This window comes from Chiloscyllium plagiosum, unplaced genomic scaffold, assembly GCF_037043375.1.
Source record: "Chiloscyllium plagiosum isolate Xiang-an unplaced genomic scaffold, Cpla_swu_hap1 HiC_scaffold_1, whole genome shotgun sequence".
Lineage (NCBI taxonomy): Eukaryota > Metazoa > Chordata > Chondrichthyes > Orectolobiformes > Hemiscylliidae > Chiloscyllium > Chiloscyllium plagiosum.
Genome location: NW_028270139.1, coordinates 154,107,502 through 154,134,776, shown reverse-complemented (window position 1 = coordinate 154,134,776; position 27,275 = coordinate 154,107,502). Strand labels below are relative to the sequence as shown.

Below are 27,275 nucleotides of genomic sequence, written 5' to 3'. Positions count from 1 at the left end.
GAAGTGGACTCGTGTCTGACCCCATGGCCCATGGGTGGAGCACTTAACAAGAGGGACTGTATTTTCATTTTTCTGCCTTTATATTCTATGTTTTAGTTTATTTTTGTATTTTACGATGATGCTGGAGTGTGGGGGACACCATACAGATAGCTCTTCTTTAACCCAATGGTTGGGTTCTTGTGCAACCCCACATTATAGAAAACTTTAGAAACACATGATAGAAACTGCCTCGACCGTGCACTCAGGCACTGCATTCCAGATTCTAACCACATGTGACATAAAACAGAATCCTAATTAGCAAAAGAGTGAATCAGCTTAAATTGTTATCATTGATCATTTCATATGGAACAGTTTCTCCCTATCTACTGCCCAGACTCCTCATGGTTTTGAATACTCAAACAGAGCCACACTCAATCCTGCCTTCTAGAAGGTGAACAGCTTCCATAATCTGCACCACTAAAGGTTCCTCACCCCTGGAGACAATCTGGTGAAATTCTTTGTGCATGTCTCTAGGGGTAGGCAGAGGCTGTTTTCTCTGGAGTGTCGGAGGCTAGGGGTGATCTTCGAGGTTTATAAAATCATGAGGGGCACAGCTGGATAAATAGACAAAGTCTTTTCTCTGGGGCAGGGGAGGCCAGAACTTAGAGGGTATAGGCTTAAGGTGAGGGGGGAAAAATTTTAAAAGGAACCCAAGGGGTAACCTTTTCACGCAGACGATAGCGTGTGTATAGAATGAGCTGCCAGAGGAAGTGGTGGAGGCTGGTAGAATTACAATATTTAAAATTAATTGGCCAAGCTAAATTGCCCATAGAGTTAGTTGCATTAGTCAGGGGTGAATGTGGGGGGGGGGGGGGTTGCTCTTTGGAGTGTCAGTGTGGACTTGTTGGGCTGAAGGGCCTGTTTCCACACTGTAGGTAATCTAATCTAAAAGGCATCTGGATAGGTAAAAGGATAGGTTTAGAGGGATATGGGCCAAGTGTTGGCAAAGGGGACTAGATTAGATTCAGATATCTTGTCAGCATGGACGAGTTGGACTGAAAGGTACATCTCTATGACTCTCAGGCCTTCAACATCCTTATGCAGTGTACAGGGCAATGCTCCAACTGAGGTGGAATCAATGCAATAAACAGGTTTCATATCACCCCCACTTTTTTTTTAAACTAAACAATTCTCTACATCCAATTTATGAAGTCCGCGATGCCACTTACTGATTCACAACCCACTCTCAATGTGCACTGACACCTTCAATGACTTGTGTAATATGTTCTCCCAGGTCCCCCTACTCCTGCTCTCCTCTCTTTAGGAACCTACTCTTTATTTTATTTCTTTTATCTAAAATTCTTTCACGGGATGTGGGTGCCGCTGCTGAGCCAGTATCCACTGCCTGTCCCGAATTGCCCTCCAGAAGGTGGTGGGGATCTGCCTTCTTGAATGGCAGCAGGCGCTGGGCTGCAGGTCCCAAGCACATTGCTGTTAAGATAGGACTTCCGAAGAAAATGAATCAAATAGTCCAGCCTTGGCTTTCCTGAGCCAAGTCAACAAATTCACACAAAACTTCATTCAAATTCTCCAGCCCAAACCGTTTCACAGTCAGAGTCATTACAGAACCACAGGGATGCCATTCGGCCCTACAAGGCAGTACTAGCTCTCCACTGAGCTCAGGTGAAATATATGAAATCAGTGGATGGACATAATCAGCAACTGTTTTGAAAGAATTAACCATCCAGCAGACAACAGTAGAGGGAGTGATGCCAAATTGGCTTGACTTCAAAATCATGAGTGAGCTGGACAAAGCAGATAGGGTGGAGCTGTTTGCAAATGTAAAAGAGAGGGCAAAGATTAAACTGAGGGGCAGACGAAGCAAGGGTGAGGTGAGAAAAACAAATTCTCTCTCACATGGGATGTAGTGTGGATGGCAGAGCTCACTGCCCTGGAGGCAAGTTCAATTGAGAATTCAGATTTTGTTTGGATTGTAATGATGTGCAAGGACGTAGGCCAAAGGCGGGAGATTGGCAGGCTTGATGGGCTGGTTCTGTAACAATTTAGATTCTGTACAACTAGAAGCCGACTGATCAGAACACAGAGAAATGGCTAAACCCCTACCAGATAGGCACAGATTATACAGAGCTGAAAATGTGTTGCTGGAAAAGCACAGCAGGTCAGGCAGCATCCAAGGAACAGGAGAATCGACGTTTCGGGCATAAGCCCTTCTTCAGGAATGAGGAAAGTGTGTCCAGCAGGCTAAGATAAAAGGTAGGGAGGAGGGACTTGGGGGAGGGGCTTTGGAAATGCGATAGGTGGAGGGAGGTCAAGGTGAGGGTGATAGGCCGGAGTGGGGTGGGGGCGGAGAAGTCAGGAAGAAGATTGCAGGTTAGGAAGGCGGTGCTGAGTTCCAGGGATTTGACTGAGACAAGGTGGGGGGAGGGGAAATGAGGAAACTGGAAAAATCTGCATTCATTCCTTGTGATTGGAGGGTTCCTAGGCGGAAGATGAGTCGCTCTTCCTCCAACCGTCGTGTTGCCATGGTCTGGCGATGGAGGAGTCCAAGGACCTGCATGTCCTTGGTGGAGTGGGAGGGGGAGTTGAAGTATTGGGTTACGGAGTGGTCGAGTTGGTTGGTCCAGGTGTCCCAGAGATGTTCTCTGAAACTTTCCACAAGTAGGCGGCCTGTCTCCCCAATATAGAGGAGGCCACATCGGGTTCAGCGGATGCAATAGATGACGTGTGTGGAGGTTCAGGTGAATTTGTGGCAGATATGGAAGTGTCCCTTGGGGCATTGGAGGGAAGGGGGGAGGTGTGGGCACAAGTTTTACATTTCTTGCGGTTGCAGGGGAAGGTGCCGGGAATGGAGGTTGGGTTGGTGGGGGGTGTGGACCTGACGAGGGAGTCACGGAGGGAGTGGTCTTTTCGGAACGCTGATAGGGGAGGGGAGGGAAATATATCCTTGGTGGTGGTGGTGGTGGGAAATTGCGGTCCTTGAAGAAGGAGGCCATCTGGGTTGTACGGTTTTGGAACTGGTCCTCCTGGGAGCAGATGCGGTGGAGATGAAGGAATTGGGAATATGGGATGGCGTTTTTACAGAGGGCAGGGTGGGAGGAGGTGTAGTCTAGGTAGCTGTGGGAGTCGGTCGGTTTATAGTAAATGTCCGTGTCGATTCGGTCACCCGAGATAGAAATGGAAAGGTCTAGGAAGGGGAGGGAGGAGTCTGAGATGGTCCAGGTGAATTTGAGGTCAGGGTGGAAAGTGTTGGTAAAGTGGATGAACTGTTCAACCTCCTCGTGGGAGCACGAGGCGGCGCCTATACAGTCATCGATGTAGCGGAGGAAAAGGTAGGGGGTGGTGCCAGTGTAGCTGCGGAAGATGGACTGTTCCACATATCCTACGAAGAGGCGGCATAGCTGGGGCCCATGTGGGTGCCCATGGCTACTCCTTTGGTTTGGAGGAAGTGGGAGGATTGGAAGGAGAAGTTGTTCAGATTGAGGACCAGTTCAGTCAGTCGAAGGAGGGTGTCGGTGGAAGGGTACTGGTTGGGTCGGCAGGAAAGGAAGAAGCGAGGGCTTTAAGTCCTTCATGATGGGGGATGGAGGTGTATAGGGACTGGATGTCCATGGTGAAGATAAGGCGTTGGGGGCCGGGGAAGCGAAAATCATGGAGGATGTGGAGGGCGTGGGTGGTGTCCCGAACGTAGGTGGGGAGTTCTTCGACTAAGGGGGACAGGACCGTGTCGAGGTATGCGGAGATGAGTTCGGTGGGGCAGGAGCAGGCTGAGACAATGGGTCGGCCGGGGCAGTCAGGTTTGTGGATTTTGGGCAGGAGGTAGAAACGGGCGGTGTGGGGTTGTGGGACTATGAGGTTGGAGGCGGTGGATGGGAGATCCCCTGAGGTGATGAGGTTCTAGATGGTCTGGGAGATGATGGTTTGGTGGTGGGAGGTGGGATCATGGTCAAGGGGGCAGTAGGAGGAGGTGTCCCCGAGCGGGCATTTAACCTCAGCAGTGTAAAGGTCAGTGCGCCAAACTACTACCTCCCTTGTCTGCTGGTTTGATAGTGAGGTTGGGGTTGAAACGGAGGGAGTGGAGGGCTGTACGTTGCGAGGGTGAGAGGTTGGAGTGGATGAGAGAGGTGGACAGGTTGAGGCGGTTAATGTCGCGGCGGCAGTTGGCTATGAAGAGATCGAGGGCGGGTAAGAGGCCAGCACGGTGTCCAGGTGGATGGGGTGTGTTGGAGGCGGGAGAAGGGGTTGTCAGAGGGTGGGCGAGAGTCCTTGTTGAAGAAGTAGGCGCGGAGGCGAAGGCAGCGGAAGAACTGTTCGATGTCACGCCGCGTGTTGAACTCATTAATCCGGGAGCGTAGGGGAATGAAGGGGAAGCCTCTGCTGAGGACTGATCTTTCATCCTCAGAGAGGGATAGATCTGGAGGGATGGTGAAAACACAGCAGGGCTGGGAGGTAGGACCTGGTGTGGGGCTGGAGCTGGGAGTGGGGGCAGGGACGGAGATCGGCGTGGGGGCGGAGTTGGACATGGTGACAGAGATAAGCGTGGGGGCGGGGTTAGACGTGGAGAGAGAGATCGGCATGGGGGTGGAGTTGAGCGTGGTGACGGAGATCGGCGTGGGGGCAGAGACATATGCGGCATTGTGGTCGTGCAGGTTAGTGATGTCACTGGGAGCGGAAGTGGCTGCGGCGGCGGCAACCCAGGGGGCGAAAGTGGCTGTGGCGACGACAGCGACAATGTTATTCCCGATAGCCACAGAGGCCGCGAATCTGTCGGCGATGGTCTTCCCGGTGATCGTGGAGGCAGTTGTCTGGGCGGCGATCGTGGAGGCAGTTGTCTGGGCGACGTTCACGGAGGCTGCGAGGTCGGTGGGGGCGGAAGTGACGTCATGGTCCGCGGCGGCGGTTGCTGCCGTGGGCGATGTAGCGGCCGCGTGGGTAATGGCGCCGATCTGATTTTGGAGGCCGATGGAAGATTCCCCTGCAACCGCAAACCTCCAAACGGACCCCACCACCAGGGATATATTTCCCTCCCCTCCCCTATCAGCGTTCCGAAAAGACCACTCCCTCAGTGAGTCTCTCGTCAGGTCCACACCCCCCACCAACCCAACTCCCGGCACCTTCCCCTGCAACCACAAGAAATGTAAAACTTGCGCCCACACCTCCCCCCTTACTTCCCTCCAAGGCCCCAAGGGACACTTCCATATCCGCCACAAATTCACCTGCACCTCCACACACATCATCTATTGCATCCGCTGCACCTGATGTGGCCTCCTCTATATTGGGGAGACAGGCCGCCTACTTGCGGAACGTTTCAGAGAACACCTCTGGGACACCCGGACCAACCAACCAACCCAACCGCCCCGTGGCTGAACACTTTAACTCCCCCTCCCACTCCACCAAGGACATGCAGGTCCTTGGTCTCCGCCATCGCCAGACCATGGTAACACGACGGTTGGAGGAAGAGTGCCTCATCTTCCGCCTGGGAACCCTCCAACCACAAGGGATGAATGCAGATTTCTCCAGTTTCCTCATTTCCCCTCCCCCCACCTTGTCTCAGTCAAATCCCTGGAACTCAGCACCGCCTTCCTAACCTGCAATCTTCTTCCTGACCTCTCCGCCCCCACCCCCACTCCGGCCTATCACCCTCACCTTGACCTCCCTCCACCTATCGCATTCCCAACGCCCCTCCCCCAAGTCCCTCCTCCCTACCTTTTATCTTAGCCTGCTGGGCACACCTTCCTCATTCCTGAAGAAGGGCTTATGCCCGAAACGTCGATTCTCCTGTTCCTTGGATGCTGCCTGACCTGCTGTGCTTTTCCAGCAACACATTTTCAGCTCTGATCTCCAGCATCTGCAGCCCTCACTTTCCCTCACAGATTATACAGAGCAAGGAGCAGACTGTTTGGCACAGCTACCAGTGCATTTCCTATCAGTCTATTCAACTTGCCTCAGGATTTTTAAAATAAATCTATGTAAATCTTGTGTATACATCCAGTTTCGTTTTGAAAGCATCTAAGGTACACGTTCTAACCAATGAGTGTTTTCTTAGGACCTCCAAATTGGAGTTGATACTCTTACTGAATAAGAGAGAGAGAGAGAGAGAGAGAGAGAGAGAGAGAGAGAGAGAGAGAGAGAGAGAGAGTAACAAAGGTCACTATACCTCAGGCAAAGGGAGAACTTGAGAAGGAGAGTCGTTCAATGTTAACCCCAGACAGTGAGAGAATTTGGCATCATTCTGCATTGCAAACCAGCTGTCCAGCCACCTGAGCAAAGCAACTTCATGTAATAGTAATTTAATATATTTATGGATTTAATAGTAACTCCCTATTCCAAAGATAAAATGTTATCTCTTTCTCTCTCTTTGCAAATGCAGTCAGACATGCTGAGCTTCACCAGCACTTTGTCTTAAATGTCAGACCTTCAGCATCCACAGTATTTTGCATTAATTTGACCACTGATAGAAATTGGTTGGCTGGTAGAAAACAGAGTTGGAATAAATGGGTCCCTGTCTGATGGGTGGAGTCTCAACTTTTGACAATTCACATCAATGGCCTAGCCACAGGGTGTGAAGGCACAGTCGCTGAATATCCAGATCTCAAAAACAGATGGAATGTTCTGTAATGAAAAAGCTCCACATTGGGATGCAAACTCACGCAGAGGTTCTGAGTGAAAGGGCAAACATCTGGCACATGGAATGTAATTTGGGAAAATGTAAAATTGTTTAGCTGGCCAGAAAAAATTAAAGAGTATTAACCAAACAGACAATGAGTAGAGAATCGGGATGCAGAGGGTTCAAGGTGTTCCAGTGGATGAGTCACAATATATTAGTATTCAGATGGAGTATGTACTGAAAGCAGCTAATGGCAATGCTATCCTTTATTACTTTTATGTTATATTATGCAAGTAACGATGTCATGCTTCATGTTTTGAATACGTGTGTGGTTTTGGTCCCCTTACTTATTGGAAGGATGTAACGCTTTTGAGGCAGGTTTTGCTAGGTTGAATGACCATCACGGTGGCTCAGTGGTCAGCACTGCTGCCTCACATTACCAGGGATCCAGGTTCGATTCCACCCTCAAGTGACTGTCTGTGTGGAGTTTGCACATTCATCCACTGTCTCCGTGGCTTTTCTCCGGGTGCTCCGGTTTCCACCCACAGTCCAAAGATGTGCAGGTTAGGTGGATTGGCCATGCTAAATTGCCCATTGTGTCCAGGGATGTGCATGCTAGATGGATTAGCCATGGGAAATGGAGGGTTACAGGGATAGAGTAAGGGTGGGCCTGGGTGGGATGTTTCTCGGAGAGTCAGTGTGGACTTGATGGGCCGAATGGCCTGCTTCCACAGTGCAGGGATTCGATGACTAAAAGCATAGGTTGGATAGACAGTGTTTATCTTCTACTGGAGGGGTAACCAGCCAGTTGAAGTTAAGAGATTTTGGATGGTCTTGTGAAGGTTGACATGAAGGGCTTTTGCCTGAAAAGTCGATTCTCCTGCTTCTCGGATGCGGCCTGACCTGCTGTACTTTTCCAGCACCACACTCAACTCTAATCTCCAGCATCTGCAGTCCTCATTTTCGCCTATGGAAAAGGACATTCCCCTCTCAGGGAGAGTTCAGAATGATTTGGTAGTTGTTTCTAAAATTAGGAATCTCGGTTTTAAAAGGCAGAGAGAGAGAGAGAGAGAGAGAGAGCGTTGTATGACTTTGAAACTCTCCACCTCAAGACAATGGATGTGAAGATCGTTGAATATTTTTAAAACTGACTATTAGTCAGCCTGCAAGATTCGTGTCAGCCAAGGAAATCAAATGGGTAAGTTAATCAGGGGTAAATGGGAAATGTGGCATTCAAAACCCAAACAGATCAGTGATTATAATATGGAATGCTGCCGTGGAACTGAGGGGCCAAATGGCCTACAGCTGCTTTGATTTCTCACTGATAAAGGCGTGTCAGAGAGGTGAAAATAGGCAATCTTAACTGTGGAACAAATGCATGGTTGGAAGATCAGCTCATGGTCAAAAAATGGCATCACAGTGCAAACAACCCAATCTGGTCTTAAAAAGTATAGTTTCAGGAAAAAAGGCTGAAATTGGTAGTAAACAGGATCTGGAATAAATATTTTCAAAGTTCCCAATATTTTATTGAGGAGGATTTCTGCACATCTAGCCCTCGTTATGGAGACAGCGGTCTGATCATTTTAGTGGCAATAGGAGGGGTCAGGAGAACTGATGGAGAGGTAGAGCAGGGCATCGTTAGTGAACATAGAGTTATAGAGATGTACAGCATGGAAACAGACCCTTTGGTCCAACTTGTCCATGCCGACCAGATATCCCAACCTAATCTAGTCCCACCTGCCAGCACCCGGCCCATATTCCTCCAAACCCTTCCTATTCATATGCCCATTCAGATGCCTTTTAAATGTTGCAATTGTACCAGCCTCCACCACTTGCTCTGGCAGCTCATTCCATACCCATACCACCCTCTGTGTGAAAAGGTTGCCGCTTAGTCTCTTTTATATCTTTCCCCTCTCACCCCAAACCTATGCCCCCTAGTTGTGGACTGCCCCACCACAGAGAAAAGACTGTCTGTTTATCCTATCCATGCCCCTCATCATTTTATAAACCTCTATGAGGTCACCCCTCAGCCTCCGATGCTCCAAGGAAAACAGCCCCAGCCTGTTCAGCCTCTCTCTGTAGCTCAAATCCTCCAACCCTGGCAGCATCCTTGTAAATCTTTTCTGAACCCTTTCAAGTTTCACAACATCTATCCGATAGGAAGGAGACCAGAATTGCACGCAATATTCCAACAGTGGCCTAACCAATGTCCTGTACAGCCGTAACATGACCTTCCAACTCCTGTACTCAATCCTCTGACCAATAAAGGAAAGCATACCAAACGCCTTCTTCACTATCCTATCTACCTGCGACTCCACTTTCAAAGAACCTACACTCCAAGGTCTTTTTGTTCAGCAATAGTCCCCAGGACCTTACCATTAAGTATATAAGTCCCGCTAAGATTTGCTTTCCCAAAATGCAGCACCTCATCTAAATGAAACTCCATCTGCCACTTCTCAGCCCACTGGCCCATCTGATCAAGATCCCGTTATAATCTAAGGTAACCTTCTTCACTGTCCACTACACCTCCAATTTTGGTGTCATCTGCAAACTTACTAACTGTACCTCTTATGCTTATATCCAAATCATTTATATAAATGATGAAAAGTGGTGGTCTAGCACAAATTCTTGTGGCACTCCACTGGTCACAGGCCTCCAGTCTGAAAAACAACCGTCCACCACCACCCTCTGACTTCTACCTTTGAGCCAGTTCTGTATCCAAATGGCTAGTTCTCCCTTTATTCCGTGTAATTTAACCTTGTTAACCAGTCTCATATGGGAAACTTTGTCGAACGCCTTACTGAAGTCCGTATTGCCTTGAATGTATACAACTGGGGAGTTCTGAAAATACATCCAAGCTCACCTATGTGAACATGATGATTACAGTGAGCCTTTCCTCTCCAAGAGAAGGTGAATTCCCAGCTTGCTCTTTCAGCTGCTCCTCCCAGAGTTACAAAGCCTCACTGAGTAATGCAACGTCAAACTGGCATCTTGACAGTTTACTAAATGTGACTGCAGCTTTTTTTGTGTTAAGATTATCCATAAGTATTCTAATATTCCAAGTATTGACCTCAGATGACTCTGTACAAAACATATCTCCTTAGATATACATTAACCCAGTGTTGTAGCCCACTCTTCACCAGATTTCAAAACCGAACTTCATCTCACTGATTTTGCTCTGCATATAAACAAATTAAATTTTGACATAGCACACAGGACCATAGTCTCTTTCAAGGGTCTGTTCAGCAGCTAATCTGTTCGCTCAGTTAGCTCGATGGCTAGTTTACCACATAGCGCGATGCCAACAGCGCAGTTCAGTTTCTTGCTCAATCTCACCTGAGGTGTGGTGACCTTTAGGTTAAAGTCACCACCAGTCATGATTACTTAGTGTGGAAACAGGCTCTTTAGCCCAACAAGTCCACACCGACCCGCCGAAGCGCAACCCACCCAGACCCATTCCCTTACATTTACCCCTTCACCTAACACTACGGGCAATTTAGCATGGCCAATTCACCTAACCTGCACATTTTTGGATTGTGGGAGGAAACCGGAGCACCCGGAGGAAACCCACGCAGACATGGGGAGAATGTGCAAACTCCACACAGAGAGTCGCCTGCGGCAGGAATTGAACCCAGGTCTCTGGCGCTGTGAGGCAGCAGTGCTAACCACTGTGCCACCGTGCCGCCCAACTAATGGGACTATGATGACTTTACATTGTATTCTTCTCAGAAACAACAAATCAACTTGCACTGTCTCAATCCAAAAAAATAAATCGCACTATTGAAGTTGTTGTGGGTATATTCGCCGAGCTGGGAAATTGGTTTGCAGACGTTGAGCCCTATCTAGGTGTCATCCGCAGTGCTGTGGAGCCTCCTATGAAGCGCTACTATACTGTCGGTCAGAATTTATTTGGTTTCGTTCCTACTGCTTCTGGTTGTTCATAGCAGCAGTCGGTATATTGGTCCTGGTCAATGTGTTTATGGATGGAGTCCATAAATGAGTGCCATGTCAAAACTAACCGCGATGCAGAAGGGAATTAACAAACTTGCACAAACTAACAAATCTAAAATAAACAAGAATTCTCAACTCAACATTTGATGTCCTTTCATTAGAACTCTATTTTTCCTTCTGCAGATGATGCCTAGAATCATTGAATCCCAACAGTGCCATTCAGCCCTTCGAGTCTACACTGACCCTCTGAAGAGTATCCCACCCAAAACTAGCCCCATAATCCCACATTTCCGGTGGCCAATCCACTTAACCTGCATGCCTTTGGACAGTGGGAGGAAACCCGCACAGACATGCAAACTCCATACAGACAGTCACCCAAGGGTGGAATTGAACCCTGGCACTATGAGGGAGCAGGGCTAACCACTGAGCCATCAGGACAGAACCATTAAGTATTGCCATTGCATTTTTTTTCAAAAAAGAAATTCCACTCCCTTGTGTAATCCCTGGGAGTGGGCTGGGAAGGGGAAGAGAAAGACCATGTTTGTAAGAATAAAAACACATACATGGTTAAATGAAAATGCAGTTAAAGTCACAGAGATGTACAGCAAGTAAAAACAGACCCTTCAGTCCAACTGATCCATGCCAACCAGATATCCTAAATTAATCTAGTCCCATTTGCCAGCATTTGGCCGATATCACTCTAAACCGTTCTTATTCATATATCCATCCAGATGCCTTTTAAATGTTGTAACTGTACCAGCCTCCATTACTTCCTCTGGCAGTTCATTTCATACACGCACCAGCCTCTGCATGGAAAAAAGTTGTTCCTTTGGTCCCTTTTAAATCTTTTCCCTCTCACCCTAAACCTATGCCCTCTGGTTTTGGACTCGCCCACCCCAGGGAAAGGGTCTTGAGTATTCACGCTATCCATGCCCCTCATGATTTTATAAACCTCTATAAAAAGGTCATCCCTCAGCCTCCAATACTCCAGGGAAAATAGCCCCAGCCTATTCAGTCTCTCCCTATAGCTCAACCCCTCCAAACCTGGCAACATCCTTGTTATTCTTTTCTGCACCATTTCGAGTTTAACAACACTGGGATAACCTGTTTCCCTTCTGATATATTGCCAAGATTTTCTGCAGAAGAGGCTTTAATGATTCAAAGTGATGCAATGACTCTCCTTACACATTACAATGCGTACATTAATCACTCAAAACGGCTTGGCAATTATTTAGCTCACTCTGTCAGTCAGAACAGTGGAATTGAAAGAACAACAGACACACCAAATTCAATCACTACCACCTTCATTTACACAGCACCCTTAAGGTAGGTAAACATCAAGACTTCTGGAAGGTATTGTAATCCTGCAAAATGGGACACTGAGCAATAACAGAGGTATTGGGGCAAAAGACCAAAACAAATATAGAGTCAAACAGGCAGATTTTAAGGAACACCTTAATGGAGCCTGTGGTTTTACAGGAGAAACTTCCAGAACTGAAGGGATCAGCAACTCATAATAGAAGTCGAAAATTTGGGACACAGATATCTTGGAGGATTGTTGGGCTGGAAGAGGTTATAGAGCAGGGGCTAGGTCGTGAGAAATCAAAGGAACAGGTTGAGTTTTGTTTTTAAATCAAGGCACAACTTAACCAGAACGCAAATGTAAGTCAGTGAGAATAGGGACGCTGTGGGAATGGGACTTGGCATAAGTTTTGGAAAACTCTAGATTATACAGGTCAGCCTGGAGTGAATTGGAAGTGTCCAGTTCATTCATGCAAAGGCATGAACATGAGGGTTTCAGTGCTAAACGGCTGATGCAGTCTCCAGGGGCAAAAGGCTGTGGGTTCAGGCACCACTCCAGCAACGAAATGGGCCTTTGGAGATACTGTAGGGGAAAAGAGAGGAGAGGGCGTACGAGAGAGAGAGTGAAAAACCGAGGAGAGAGACAGAAAAAAAAAAAGACAGGAAAGAAGGAGTGAAAAAGCGATGAAAGAGAGGAGGGTGAGAAAAGAGAAGAGGATAACGAGAGTAAAAAAGAAAGCAGAGAAGCAAAAGAGAAAAAAGATAGTGGGAGAAGAGGGGAGGGGGAAGAGAGCATCCGAGAACTCTGTGGGAAGCTAGAGAAGTTATTGCTAGGTCTCTTACTGAGATATTTGTATCATCGACAGTCACAGGTGAGGTGCCAGAAGACTGGAAGTTGGCAAAAGTGGTGCCACTGTTTAAGAAGGGCGGTAAAGACAAGCCAGGGAACTATAGACCGGTGAGCCTGACCTCGGTGGTGGGCAAGTTGTTGGAGGGAATCCTGAGGGACAGGACGTACATGTATTTGGAAAGGCAAGGACTGATTCGGGATAGTCAACATGGCTTTGTGCGTGGGAAATCATGTCTCACAAACTTGATTGAGTGTTTTGAATAAGTAACAAAGAAGATTGATGAGGGCAGAGCAGTAGATGTGATCTATATGGACTTCAGTAAGGCGTTCGACAAGGTTCCCCATGGGAGACTGATTAGCAAGATTAGATCTCATGGAATACAAGAAGAACTAGCATTTGGAGACAGAACTGGCTCAAAAGGTAGAAGAGGGTGGTGGTGGAAGGTTGTTTTTCAGACTGGAGGCTTGTAGCCAGTGGAGTGCCACAACGATCGGTGCTGGGCCCTCTACGTTTTGTCATTTACATAAATGATTTGGACGCAAGCATAAGGAGGTACAGTTAGTAAGTTTGCAGATGATATCAAAATTGGACAGTGAAGAGGGTTACCTGAGATTACAACAGGATCTGGACCAATGGGCTGAGAAGTGGCAGATGGAGTTTAATTCAGAATAAATGCGAGGTGCTGCATTTTGGGAAAACAAATCTTAGCAGGACTTATACACTTAATGGTAAGGTCCTCGGGAGTGTTGCTGAACAAAGAGACCTTGGAGTGCAGGTTCATAGCTCCTTGAAAGTGGAGTCGCAGGTAGATTGGATAGTGAAGAAGGCATTTGGTATGCTTTCCTTTATTGGTCAGAGTATTGAGTACAGGAGTTGGGAGGTCATGTTGCAGCTGTACAGGACATTGGTTAGGCCACTGTTGGAATATTGCATGCAATTCTGGTCTCCTTCCTATCGGATAGATGTTGTGAAACTTGAGAGGGTACAGAAAAGATTTACAAGGATGTTGCCAGGGTTGGAGGATCTGAGGCTGAGGCTGAACAGGCTGGGGCTGTTTTCCCTGGAGCATCGGAGGCTGAAGGGTGACCTTACAGAGGTTTACAAAATTATGAGGGGCATGGATTCGATAAATAGACAAAGTCTTTTCCCTGGGGTTGGGGAGTCCAGATCTAGAGGGCATAGATTTAGGGCGAGAGGGGAAAGATATAAAAGAGACCTAAGGGGCAACTTTTTCATGCAGAGGATGGTACATGTATGGAATGAGCTGCCAGAAGATGTGGTGGAGGCTGGTACAATTGCAAAATTTAAGAGGCATTTGGGTGGGTATATGAATAGGAAGGGTTTGGAGGGATATGGGCTGGGTGCTGGCAGGTGGGACTAGATTGGGTTGGGTTATCTGGTCGGCATGGAAGGGTCTGTTTCTGTGCTATACATCTCTATGACTCTAAAAAGACACAAATTTAGAAAAACAGAGACGAGAGAGAAGAAAGAAAGAAGTGGGGGGGAGGGGGGGGGGGGGGTGGTTGGGGTGTGTGAAGGAAGACAGCAATCTGTAGAAGGGCTTATCTGTGCAAGCTGTTACAGTGTTGCTGAATCTAACTTCCACAGCATGAGCAAACAGTCCCACAGTCACTGTTTAAAATTGCGAAATTCTGAGGCGTGGAAGAGATCAGAATAGTAAACAGAAAACCATAGGGGTTTATCTGAAGCTTCAGGACTATAAGTGATCGTGATGAAATCCTCACGCAGTGCCACGCCCAGGACGCAGCAGAGCAATCATGGTCCCTATGAAGGGAATAGGGGTTGGGAGGGAAGTAGCTGGGAAAAAAAATCCAGGAGATGAAAAGCAGCAGACGCCAAGAGATAGACCCAGAGTTCACCCTGTACTGTCCCCCAACTCCTCTCAATGCAACCAATGACAATTAACAAATGCAAGCGACAACCACAATCCAAGACTAAAAATTTTAAAATCAACACGTCGCGGGTTCAAATTGCCGCGGTCTCACCTTCACTAAGAAGCTGCCATCTTCCTCTTGGGTCACCATGACAACAGAATCATGTAATTTCTCTTCAAAGTGAACGTGATTGGCTGCTCCCTCCTCAGGACCAAAGTGAACAGCCCCTGCTTTGGGCCTTACACCTGGAGAAGCAAAGGCACAAAAATGGAGGAATTTACCACAACAAGTACAGCAGGGGAGGGAGAAAGATTAACCATTAACCCCCTCCACTACCCTTCAGCACTAAGCTGAGAGCAATGCCACTGTGGGTGAGCATGACAGCATGTCTCCTGCACAACCTGTCGTAGGAAATACTGAATGAAAAGAGGATCGCACCATCTTAAGTTGTGCTGTGAAATTTTTGAGAAAAAAAATACTTTTAATCCATTCCAAGCTAAGTAGGATGGAACTAAAGAATAGTTCAATGCGGGTTCATCACATTTCCCCCAAGGCAAGATGGAACGGTTACAAAGAAATAGTTGAGAAATAGCACGGAGCATTAGGTAAATTCAACAGAACATTAGATAAATTGCACATTAAATATGAAACACATCTTGATTTTTGTAGAAGAGTGGTGTGAAGAGATAAAGTCACAGGCATTTTACAGCATGGACAGAGGCCCTTTGGCCTATTGTGACCGTGCTGGTTCTCAAACATTTCTCTATTCTAATCACGTTTTTCCAGTACTTGGCCCGTAGCCTGGTATGCAGTGATGTTTTAAGTGTTTACCTAAATAGCTGTTAAATGCCTCAAGGGTTCCTGCTCTTTCAGACAGTGAGCTGTAGATACCAACAAGACCCCTAAGGAAAACACTTTTTTTCCCCTCAAATACCCTCTAAACCTCCTGTTCCTTGTCGTAAATTAATATCCATTGGTCATCGACTCATCTAAGCGGAAAGGTTTCTCCCGAGCAACCCTGCCTAAGTCCCTTAATTTTTTTTTAAAGCATCGATCAGATCCCACCCCCTTCAGCCTTCTCCACTCCAAAGAAAATAAACATCGCTGAATCACTCCATCCCAGGCAATATCCTGGTCAAGCAAAAACTGAAGTTGCTAGAGAGGCTCAGCAGGTTTGGCAGCATCTGTGGAGAGAAATCAAAGTTTCAGGTCTGGTGACCCTTCCTCAGAACTGATGTTATTTAGGAAAATGTTGGTTTATGTGCAGAAGATAGGCTGGTTTTGGGGGGGGGGGGGGGGTATGTTGGTAAGAAGTAAAGGTAGGGATAGAGTCCAGAGAGAAAGGACATTTACAGAGACAAAGGAGTCGATAACAATCTGGTTGGGAGGGTGAATGACTGTTAGTGGCTAACAATGGGTCTTGTAGTGTATGGGGTGGGGGCCTCGGACAGGGGGGAGTTTCAGGCCTAAAGTCCGAATAGTCCCAGAGACGTAGAGTAAAGGATAGCAAAGATGATTCTCGATAGGAGTGAGAGAGGCAGGGTAGTTGTCATGGGGGACTTCAACTATCTAAATATTGACTGGGATCACTACAGTAAGAGTACTATAGATGGGTCAGTTTTTGTCCAGTGTGTGCAGGAGGGCTTCCTGACACAGTATGTAGACAGGCCTACAAGGGGCGAAGCCACTTTAGATTTAGTACTGGGTAACGAGCCTGGCCAGGTGTTAGATTTGGAAGTAGGTGAGCACTTTGGAGACAGCGATCACAATTCTGTCAGGTTTACTTTAGTGATGGAAAGGGATAGGTGTACTCCACCGAGCAAGAGTTACAGCTGGGGGAAGGGAAATTATGATGCAATTAGGAAAGATTTAGGAAGCGTAGAATGGGGAAGGAAAATGCAGGGGATGAGCATATTAAAAATGTGGAGCTTATTCAAGGAAAAGCTCCTGTGTGTCCGAGATAAGTATGTACCTGTCAGGCAGGGAGGAAGATATAGAACACATGAGCCGTGGTTTACTAAGGAAGTGGAATCCCTGGTCAAGAAGAAGAAGGCGGCTTATGTTAGGACAAAATGTGAAAACTCAGTTAGGGCGCTTGAGGGTTACAAGGAAGTCAGGAAAGACCTAAAAAAAGAGAACTCAGAGGAGCCAGCAGGAGACATGAGAAGTTATTGGCGGATAGGATCAGGGTTAACCCTAAGGCTTTCCATAGGTCTGTCAGGAATAAAAGAATGATGAGAGTTAAATTAGGGACAATCAAGGATAATAGTGGGAAGTTGTGTGTGGAGTCAGAGGAGATAGGGGAAGCACTAAATAAATATTTTTCGACGGTGCTCATTATAGAAAATGAAAATGTTGGCGAGGAAGATACAGAGATACTTGCATCTAGACTAGAAGAGATTGAGGTTCACAAGGAAGTGGTATTAGAAATACTGCAGAGTGTGAAAATAGACACGTCCCCTGCGCCGGATGGGATCTATCCTAGGATCCTCTGGGAAGCAAGGGAAGAGGTTGCCGAGCTTTTGGCCTTGATCTTCAAATCATCATTGTCTACAGGAATAGTGCCTGAGGACTGGAGGATTGCAAATGTGGTTTCCTTGTTCAAAAAGGGTAGTAGAGACAACCCTCGTAATTAGAGACCAGTGAGTCTCACTTCAGTTGTTGGTAAAGTGTTGGAAAAGGTTATAAGAGATAGGATTTATAACCATCTCGAAGAGAATAATCTGAGCAGGGACAGTCAGCACGGTTTTGTGAAGGATAGGTCGTGCCTAACGAATCTTATTGAGCTTTTTGACAAAGTGACCAATCAGGTAGAGAGAGTAAACCGGTTGATGTGGTGTATATGGATTTCAGCAAGGCATTCCATAAGGTTCCCCACAGTAGGCTATTATACAAAATGTGGAGGAATGGGATTGTGGGAGACATTGCAGTTTGGATCAGTAATTGGCTTGCTGAAAGAAAACAGAGGGTTGTAGTTGATGGAACATGTTCATCTTGGTGTCCAGTTATAAGCGGCGTACCGCAACGGTCGGTGTTGGGTCCACTGCTGTTCGTCATTTTTATAAATGACCTGGATGAGGGCTTAGAAGGGTGGGTTAGTAAATTTGCGGACGACACTAAGGTCGCTGGAGTTGTGGATAGTGACGAAGGATGTAGTAGGTTGCAGAGAGACATAGATAGGATGCAGAGCTGGGCTGAGAGGTGGCAAATGGAGTTTAATGTGGACAAGTGTGAGGTGATACACTTTGGACGGAGTAATCGGAATGCAAAGTACTGGGCTAATGGTAAGATTCTTGGGAGTGCAGATGAGCAGAGAGGTCTCGGTGTCCATGTACACAGATCCCTGAAAGTTGCCACCCAGATTGACGGGGTTGTTAAGAAGGCATACAGTGTTTTGGCCTTTATTAATAGAGGGATTGAGTTCCGGAACCAGGAGGTTATGCTGCAGCTGTACAAAGCTCTGGTACAGCCACATTTGGAGTATTATGTACAGTTCTGGTCACCGCATTATAAGAAGGATGTGGAAGCTTTGGAAAGGGTGCAGAGGAGATTTACTAGGATGTTGCCTGATATGGAAGGAATGTCTTACGAGGAAAGGCTGAGGGCCTTGAGACTATTCTCGTTAGAGAGAAGAAGGTTGAGAGGTGACTTAATAGAAACATACAAGATAATCAGAGGGTTAGATAGGGTGGACAGGGACAGCCGTTTTCCAGGTATGGGGACGGCAAACACGAGGGGACATAACTTGAAAGTGAGGGGAGATAGGTATAACACAGATGTCAGAGGTATGTCATTAGATTAGATTACATTAGATTACATTACAGTGTGGAAACAGGCCCTTCGGCCCAACAAGTCCACACCGACCCGCCGGAGCGCAACCCACCCATACATTTACCCATTACCTAACACTACGGGCAATTTCACATGGTCAATTCGCCTGACCTGCACATCTTTGGATTGTGGGAGGAAACCGGAGCACTCGGAGGAAACCCACGCAGACACGGGGAGAATGTGCAAACTCCACACAGTCAGACGCCTGAGGCGGGAATTGAACCCGGGTCTCAGGTGCTGTGAGGCAGCAGTGCTAACCACTGTGCCACCATGCCGCCCAGGTAGTTTCTTTACTCAGAGTAGTAAGGGTATGGAATGCTTTGCCTGCATCGGTAGTAGATTCGCCAAGTTTAAGTACATTTAAGTTGTCATTGGACAGGCATATGGATGTACATGGAATAGTGTAGGTGGGATGGGCTTCAGATTGGTATGACAGGGCGGTGCAACATCGAGGGCCCGCTGTAATGTTCTACATTCTATATAAAAGTTATTGAACTCTATTTTGAGTCTGGAGGGCTGCAGGGACTCCAAGTGGAAAATGAGGTAGAGAGTCACCTCTGTGTTCCCTGTAGACCAACAGCATCCTTCCTTTAGTGTGGTGACCAGAACAGAACACAGTGCTCTAGCTATGGTCAAACCACAAATACATCCACCTCCAACACAATCTCTTTGCTCCTGTATTCAATCCTTTGATTGATTAGGGAAATATTCAGTATGCCTTTTTAACCACTTTATTTTTCTATCCTGTAGTCTTCATTGATGCAGGGACATGCACATGAGCTCCTGCTTTAAGACAATTGCAGATTATACCAGAATCTCCAAGAGGAAAAGCCTTCTTACCCAATGTGTGATTGGCATTTGAAAAGCACGCCCTGACAGGGTGGAAACAGAATCAACAGCAGCCTTCAAAAGGGATTGGGATGAATACACAAAGGATAAAAGGAGGTGGAGAAAGAGGAAAGTGAATGGGACTAAATGGATTGCCCACTGAACATTCCTCATGAACTGCTTATGCCTGAAACGACAACTCTCCTGCTCCTCGGATGCCGCCTGACCTGCTGTACTTTTCCAGCACCACACCTTTTGACTCTGATCTCCACATCCGCAGTCGTCACTTTCTCCTTGCCCTCAAAGAGCCACCAAGGACCTGCTGGGCCGAATGGCCTCTTCCTACACAATATGAACCTGTAATTCTGCGACTGCCAACACACAGGGAGGCAGATCTCAACCCCAACTTCTGTCACCACTGTTCAGAGATGGATTATAAAAATGTTTTCTAATTGACCTGTTCAGACATGTTTTTACATGCCGCTGGAGCAGGTGGGACTTGAACCCAGGCCTGCTGTAAGGTGACAATTCAGTCAACCGATTCACAAACATGGGCCTACTCAGCACACCCACCCAAGCTTGGAGTTCCACTCTGTCAGGCCACCTTTCACTACACCCAGCGATTAAACAGAGCTTAGTAGAAGTAGGAGTGGGCCATTCAGCCCTTGGAGTCTATACAACCATAAGACATAGAAGCAGAAATTAGGTCATTCAGCTCACAGAGTCTGCTCCGCCATTCAATCATGGCTGATAAGTTTGTCAACCCCATTCTCCCGCTTTCTCTCCATTACCCTTGATCCTCTCGATACTCAAGAACCCAGCTCTGTCTTAAATAAACAGAATGACCTGGCCTCCACAGCCTTCTGTGGCAGGGAATTCCATAGATTCACCACTTTCTAGCTGAAGACGTTTCTCCTTATCTCCGTTCTAAAAGATCTTCCCTTTACTCTAAGGTTATGCCCTTGGGTCCTACCTCCTACCAATGCAAACATCGTCCCAACATCTACTCTTTTCAGTCCATTCAGTTTTTTGTACATTTCATTTAGATCCCCCATAATCTTTCTAAACTCCATCGAGTATAAACCCAGAATTCTCAAACCTTCCTCATATGTTAAGCTTTTCATCCCTGGGACCATTCTCATGAACCTCCTCTAAACATGCTCCAGGGTCAGTACATCCCTCCTGAGATATGGGGCCCAAAACTGCACACAATACTCCAAGTGTGAGATTGTGGCTGATCCTCTATCCCTAAACTATTACCCATACTAACACTGTTCATTTATGCTTTTTTCACACCGAAATCCATTGATTTCCAATTTAAACGGACTCAATCATTGAGCTTCCACGGTCCTCAGGCAGAGAATTCTTAAGATTCACCACCCTCTGAATGAACAAAGTCTTCCTCAGTACAATTCCAAATGACCTCTTATTTGGAAACCAGACCCCCGGTTCTTGATCTCAGAATTAACCCAGAATACTTCAAAGTGGAAAAACCAAACAAACATCCACTCTCCCTGAATTTCGTCTGGATAGAACTTACATTTATAACAGCTTTGATGTGGTAAAGCATGTCAAGATGCTCCATGAAAAAGTGAGCAGCTAAATTGAACTGAGGTACAGCTTGCTATACAGTTTTTTGAGGACGTTGTGTGTAGCATAGATAAAGGAGAACCAGTGAATATGGTATATTTGGATTATCGGATGGGTTTCCATAAAGTTCCAAACAGGAAGTTGGAAATAAAATTAGAGCACATGGGATTTGCAGAATATATTGGATGGACAAATGGTTATTAGAGATTAAGAATAAACAAACCAAACCATTCTCAGAATGATAGGCTGTAACTAATGAGCTATGAAGAGGGGTTGAGTAGATTAGGATTATTTTCATTCGAAAGATGGAGGTTAAGTGGGTACCTGATTGAGGTCTACAAAATCATGGGAGGTATCAATATGATGGATAGCAAGAAGCTTTCTCCCCCAGAGCGGGGGACTCAATTACTGGGGGTCACGAGTTCAAATCGAGAGAGGAAAGGTTTAGGGGACATATGCGTGCAAAGCTCCTTACACAGAGGGTGGTAATGCCTGGAACACGTTCTCAGAGGTGGTGGTAGAAGGGGCACGATAGCATTTTTTTAAGATGTATCGAGACAGATACATGAATAGGCAGGGAGCAGAGGGATACAGATCCTTATAAAGTAAGCGACAGGTTTAGATAGAGGATCTGGATCAGCGCAGGCTTGGAGGGCCAAAGGGCCTGTCCTTGTGCTGTAATTTTCTTTGTTCTACCACCAGAATCAGTGCTCGGTCCACTACTGTTTGCAAAATGATGTGTGTAGAAATGATTAGGATGCAGGGTCCAACTGTAATATTTCCAAATTTGTGGAAGACAGCAAATTGGGTGGGAATGCAAGTTGTGATGCGAGGTGGATTCAAGGAGACTTGGGCAAGCGAGTGAATGAGCCAGAAGATGGCTAACGGCATATAATGTGAGTTAGTGAGAAGTTATTCACGTTGGCTGAAAAGAACAGAAGACAGAAGGTTTCTGAACTACAAAAAGGGAACTAGGGAAGCACAGTAGTCCAAAGGGACCTGGTGCCCTTGTCCATGAATCACTAAACGCTCACGTGCAATCTGGTCACCCTGCAATAGGGAGGATGTTATTAAACTAGAAAGGGTGCGACAAAGGATTTACAAGGATGTTACTGAGACTTGGGTGGGGGGGGGGGGGGTTAGTTATAAGGAGAGGCTGGAATGGCTGGGATTTTTATTCCCTGGAGCAAAGGAGGCTGAGGGTTAATAGAACATAGAACAACACAGCGCAGAAAAGGCCCCTTCGGCCCTCGATGTTGCACCAACCTGTGAACTATTCTCAGCTCGTCCCCTTACACTATCCCAAAATCATCCATGTGCTTATCTAAGGATTGTTTAAATCTCCCTAATGTGGCTGAGTTGACTACATTAGCAGGTAGGGCATTCCACACCCTTACCACTCTCTGGGTAAAGAACTTTCCTCTGATATCAGTCTTAAATCTATCACACCTCAATATGTAGTTATGCCCTCTCGTACAAGCTGACATCATCCTAGGAAAAAGTATTTCACGGTCTACCCTATCTAATCCTCTGATCATCTTGTATGTCTCTATCAAATCCCCCCTTAGCCTTCTTCTTTTCAATGAGAACAGACCCAAGTCTCTCAGCCTTTCCTCATAAGACCTTCCCTCTAGACCAGGCAACATCCTGGTAAATCTCCTCTGCACCTTTTCCAATGCTTCCACATCCTTCCCGAAATATGGGGACCAGAACTGTACACAATATTCCGCACCAGTGTTTTGTATAGTTGCAGCATGACATTACGACTCCGGAACTCAATCCCTCTACCAATGAAACCTAACACACCATATGACTTCTTCACAGCACTATCCACCTGGGTGGCAACTTTCAGGGATCTATGCACATGGACTCCAAGATCCCTCTGCACATCCACGCTACCACGAATCTTTCCATTGACCCAGTATTCTGCCTTCCTGTTATTCTTCCCAAAGTGCACCACCTCACATTTAGCTGCATTGAATTCCATTTGCCACCTCTCAGCCCAATTCTGCAGTTTATCCAAGTCTCCCTGCAACCTTCTTCCAAACTGTCCACTACTCCACCGACTTTAGTGTCATCTGCAAATTTACTAATCTATCCACCTATGCCTGCGTCTAAAAGTCATTTATAAAAATGACAAACAGCAGTGGTCCCAACACAGATCCTTGTGGCACACCACTAGTAACTGGACTCCAGGCTGAATATTTTCCATCAACCACCACACGCTGCCTTCTTTCAGAAAACCAGTTTCTAATTCAAACTACTAAATCACCCTCAATTCCATGCCTCTGCATTTTCTCCAACAGCCTACCATGTGGAACCTTATCAAAGGCTTTACTGAAGTCCATGTATACCACATCAACTGCCCTAGCCTCATCTACATGCTTGGTCACCTTCTCAAAAAACTCAATGAGGTTTGTGAGACATGGCCTGCCCTTGACGAAACCATGTTGACTATCTGAAATCAAATTGTTGCTTGCTAGATGATTATAAATCTTATCTCTTATAATCCTTTCCAAAACCTTTCCTACAACAGAAGTAAGGCTCAGTGGTCTATAATTACCTGGGTCATCTCTGCTGCCCTTCTTGAACAAGGGCACAACATTTGCAATCCTCCAGTCCTCAGGTACTAAACCCGTAGACAATGACAACTCAAATATCAAAGCCAACGACTCTGCTATCTCCTCCCTAGCTTCCCAGATAATTCTCGGATAAATCCCATCTGGCCCAGGGAACTTGTCTACTTTCACTCCTTCTAGAATTGATAACACTTGCGCGTAACTAACCTCGATCCTTTCTAGTCTAATATCTCGTACCTCATTCTTCTCCTCCACAATATTCTCCTTTTCCTGAGTGAACACCAATGAGAAATGTTCATTTAGCACCTCTCCGATCTCTACAGGGTCCACACTCAACTTCCCACTTCTGTCTTTGACTGGTCCTATTCCTAACCTAATCATCCCTTTATTCCTCACATACCTATAGAAAGCTTTAGGGTTCTCCTTTATTCTATTTGCTAAAGACTGTTCGTGTCCTCTCTTTGCTCTTCTGGACTCTCTTTAAATCCTTCTTAGCTGATCTGTAACTCTCTATCGCCTCATCTGTACCATCTTGCCTCATCAACACATAAGCCTTCTTCTTCTTAACAAGAGATGCAGTTTCGGTAGTAAACCACAGTTTCCTTACCTTAATCACTTTCTCCCTGTCTGACAGGGACATACCTATCAAGGACACGCAATATTTGTTCCGTAAACCAGCTCCACATTTCAATAGTCTGCATCCCCTGCATTTTGCTACCCCATTCTATGCATCCTAATTCTTGCCTAATCGCATTATAATTGCCTTTGCCCCATCAATAACTCTTGACCTGTGGCATTCACCTATCCCTTTCCATCGCTAAACTAAACGTAACTGAATTATGGTCACTCTTTCAAAGTGCTCACCTACAACTAAATCAAACACCTGGCCTGGTTCATTACTATGCACCAGATCCAGTGTGGCCTTCCCTCTTGTCGGCCCTTGCTGTGTCAGGAAACCCTTCTATACACATTGGACAAAAACTGATCCATTCGACATACCAGAGCTATAACATTTCCAGTCAATGTTGGGGAAGTTAAAGTCCCTCATAATGACCACCCTGTTCCTTTCACTCCTACTTAGAATAATTTTGCTAATTCTCTCTTCCACCTCCCTGGAACTCTGCTGAGGCCTATAAAAAACTCTAAGCTGTGTGACCTCTCCTGTCCTGTTTCTAACCTCAGCCCACACTACCTCAGTAGACGAGTCCTCATCAAAAATTCTCTCAGCCACCATTATACTATCTTTGACTAACAAGGCCACGCCTCCCACTCTTTTACCACCTTGCCTGTTTTTAATGAAAGATCTAAACCCTGGAACCTGCAACATCCATTCCTCACCTTGCTCGATCCATGTCTCTGATGTGGCTACAACATCGAAGTCGCAGGTGCCTCTCCATGCTGCAAGCTCACCTACCTTATTTCGGATATTTCTGGCGTTGAAGTAGACACTTCAAACCAGTTTGCTGTCTGCCAGCACATTCCTGTGACCCTGAAATCTTGTCCCTGTCCTTCCTACTCTCATTCTCCTGTACACTGCAATTACAACTCAGGTTCCCATCCCTCTGCTGAGCTAGTTTAAATCCACCCAAATAGCACCAACAAATTTCCCACCCAGAATATTGGTACCTCTCTGGTTCAAGTGAAGACCGTCCTGTTTGTACAAGTCCCACCTTCCGCAGAATGAGCCCCAATTATCCAAAAACCTGAAACTCTTCCTCCTGCACCATCCTTGCAGCCATGTGTTTAACTGATATCTCTCCCTATTCCTTGCCTCACTATCACTAGGCACGGGTAACAATCCAGAGATAACAACTCTGTTTGTTCAAGCTCTGTTTTCACCCTAGCTCCCTGAACTCCTGCCTTACATCCCTATCCCTCTTTCTACCTATGTCGTTGGTATCTACATGGACAACGACTTGAGGTTGGTCACTCTGTCCCTTCAGGACCCAAAGATACTTTAATAGGAGGTTTATAAAATCATGAGAGGCCTACATTAGTCAAGGTCTTTTCCCCAAGGCAAAAACTAGAGGGCAGAGGTTTAAGATGAGGGGGAAAGATTTAGAAGGGACTGGAGGGGCAACTGCTAAACACAGAGGGCAGTGTGTTATATTGAGTTGCTAGAAGATGCAGGTACAATTACAATATTTAAAAGACATTTGGACAGATACATGGATAGGAAAGGTTTAGAGGGATATGGGCCAAATGGAGTCAAGTGGGTCTAGTTCAGTTTAGGAAACCTGGTTGGCATGAAGGAGTTGGGCTGAAGGGCCTGTTTCCATGTTGTATGACTCTACCGATGCAGCAAGCAATTATGTAATGCACATCCTAAGAATTCACTTCAAGGGGATTTGAGTGCATCATGCAGCAGTAGTATGGAGAGAAAGAGAAAGGGAGGACTGCAGATGCAGGAGATCGGAGTCGAAAAGTGCAGCACTGGAAAAGCACAGCAGGTCAGGCAGCATCCAAGGAGCAGGAGAGTCGATATTTCGGGCATAAGCCCTTCATCAGTTGTATGGAGCCTCAGTTAGATCTTTTCTGAAGTACTGAGAGGGGTTTTGGTCTCCTTATCCAAGGAAAGATATACTTACTCTAAAATGGAGTTCAGAGGCTCATCAGATTAATCCTGGGATGGTTACGAGGAGAGATTGAGGAATTTGGGTCTGTATTCTCGAGGGTTTTGAAGAGTGAGGTGCAATCTCATTGACATTTAATTCTTCTAGGACAGAACAGGATGAATATAGGTAGGACGTTTCCCCTGGCTAGAAACAAAGGTCACAATCTCAGGAGAAGAAGGCAGACCATTTAAGACGGAGTAAGGGAGGATTTCTTCATTAGAAAACAGGCTTCCTGTCCAACCAAAATTAGGAAAGCATTCTTCCTGTATCTACCCTGTAAGAGTTCCTGTGTTTCAATGAGACCACTTTTTACTCGCCTTGATTCTAGAGAATATATTGCTCAGTCTCTTCATTCTTTTAATGATTTTTTTTAAAAACATATTTCTCCCTAGTGACATCCTGTATTTCCCCCTCCTCCCCACCATTTGTTATTAGCCTCTTGGTCCAACTTTGCTGAATTGTAAAATACTCCCAATCCTCAGGCTTCTACATTTTTGGGCAACTTAAGCCTCTTCTTGTGATCAAACACAACCTTCAACTTGCCTTATTGGTCACATTGAATTGCATTTGTGCTTAAAAGCAAAAACGGCTGGATGTTTGTTGTAAATCATATTTTACGCTTTAATGTCATTAATTAATGCATTAATCCATAATCTCATTAATACCAACCCACTTTTCCTCATACCTTTGTATTTTCATGTACTTAGAATTGAATCCCTAGTTTCAGACTGGATTAAAAGCTTAAAGCTTACACTAAAATCCTAGCATTAAGGTCACTCTTTCCAAAAGGTTCCTTTACAATTAGATTCATTGGCATTTGTTCATTGTACAATACTCTATTGAAATTGGGAGAAAGTGGGGACTGCAGATGCTGGAGATCAGAGTAGAGAGTATGGTGCTGGAAAAGCACAGCAAGTCAGGCAGCGTCCAAGGAGCAGGAGAAAATCGATGTTTCGGGCAGAAGCCCTTCATCAATTGAAATTTCCCATTCTCTAGATGGTCTCACAACTTACTGGTCTAGGGAACTCACTGGTATATATATATATATTCTAGGAATTGCTCCCCAAAAACATTAATGCAAATTAAGATTACCTAGTCGATAGATAGATTTAAATCCCCTATAATTACTATCTAACTCTTGTTCCATGTACCTCTAAAACCATACTGTAAATTACCATTACTGTTCCGTGGCTATTAACAACTCCTACCAATATTTGCTGTCTCTTAGA

The 27,275-nt window shown here is 46.0% G+C and overlaps 1 protein-coding gene across 1 annotated transcript in view; it reads right to left on the bottom strand.

Annotated features, from left to right (window-relative positions):
* Nucleotides 1-27,275, bottom strand: part of adisspb (adipose secreted signaling protein b) — a 148,450-nt gene that overhangs the window by 86,053 nt on the left and 35,122 nt on the right. The window contains exon 2 of the mRNA XM_087991706.1: nt 14,715-14,848. Coding sequence (XP_087847832.1) covers nt 14,715-14,848 — 134 coding nt within the window. The remainder of the gene's footprint in view (nt 1-14,714; nt 14,849-27,275) is intronic.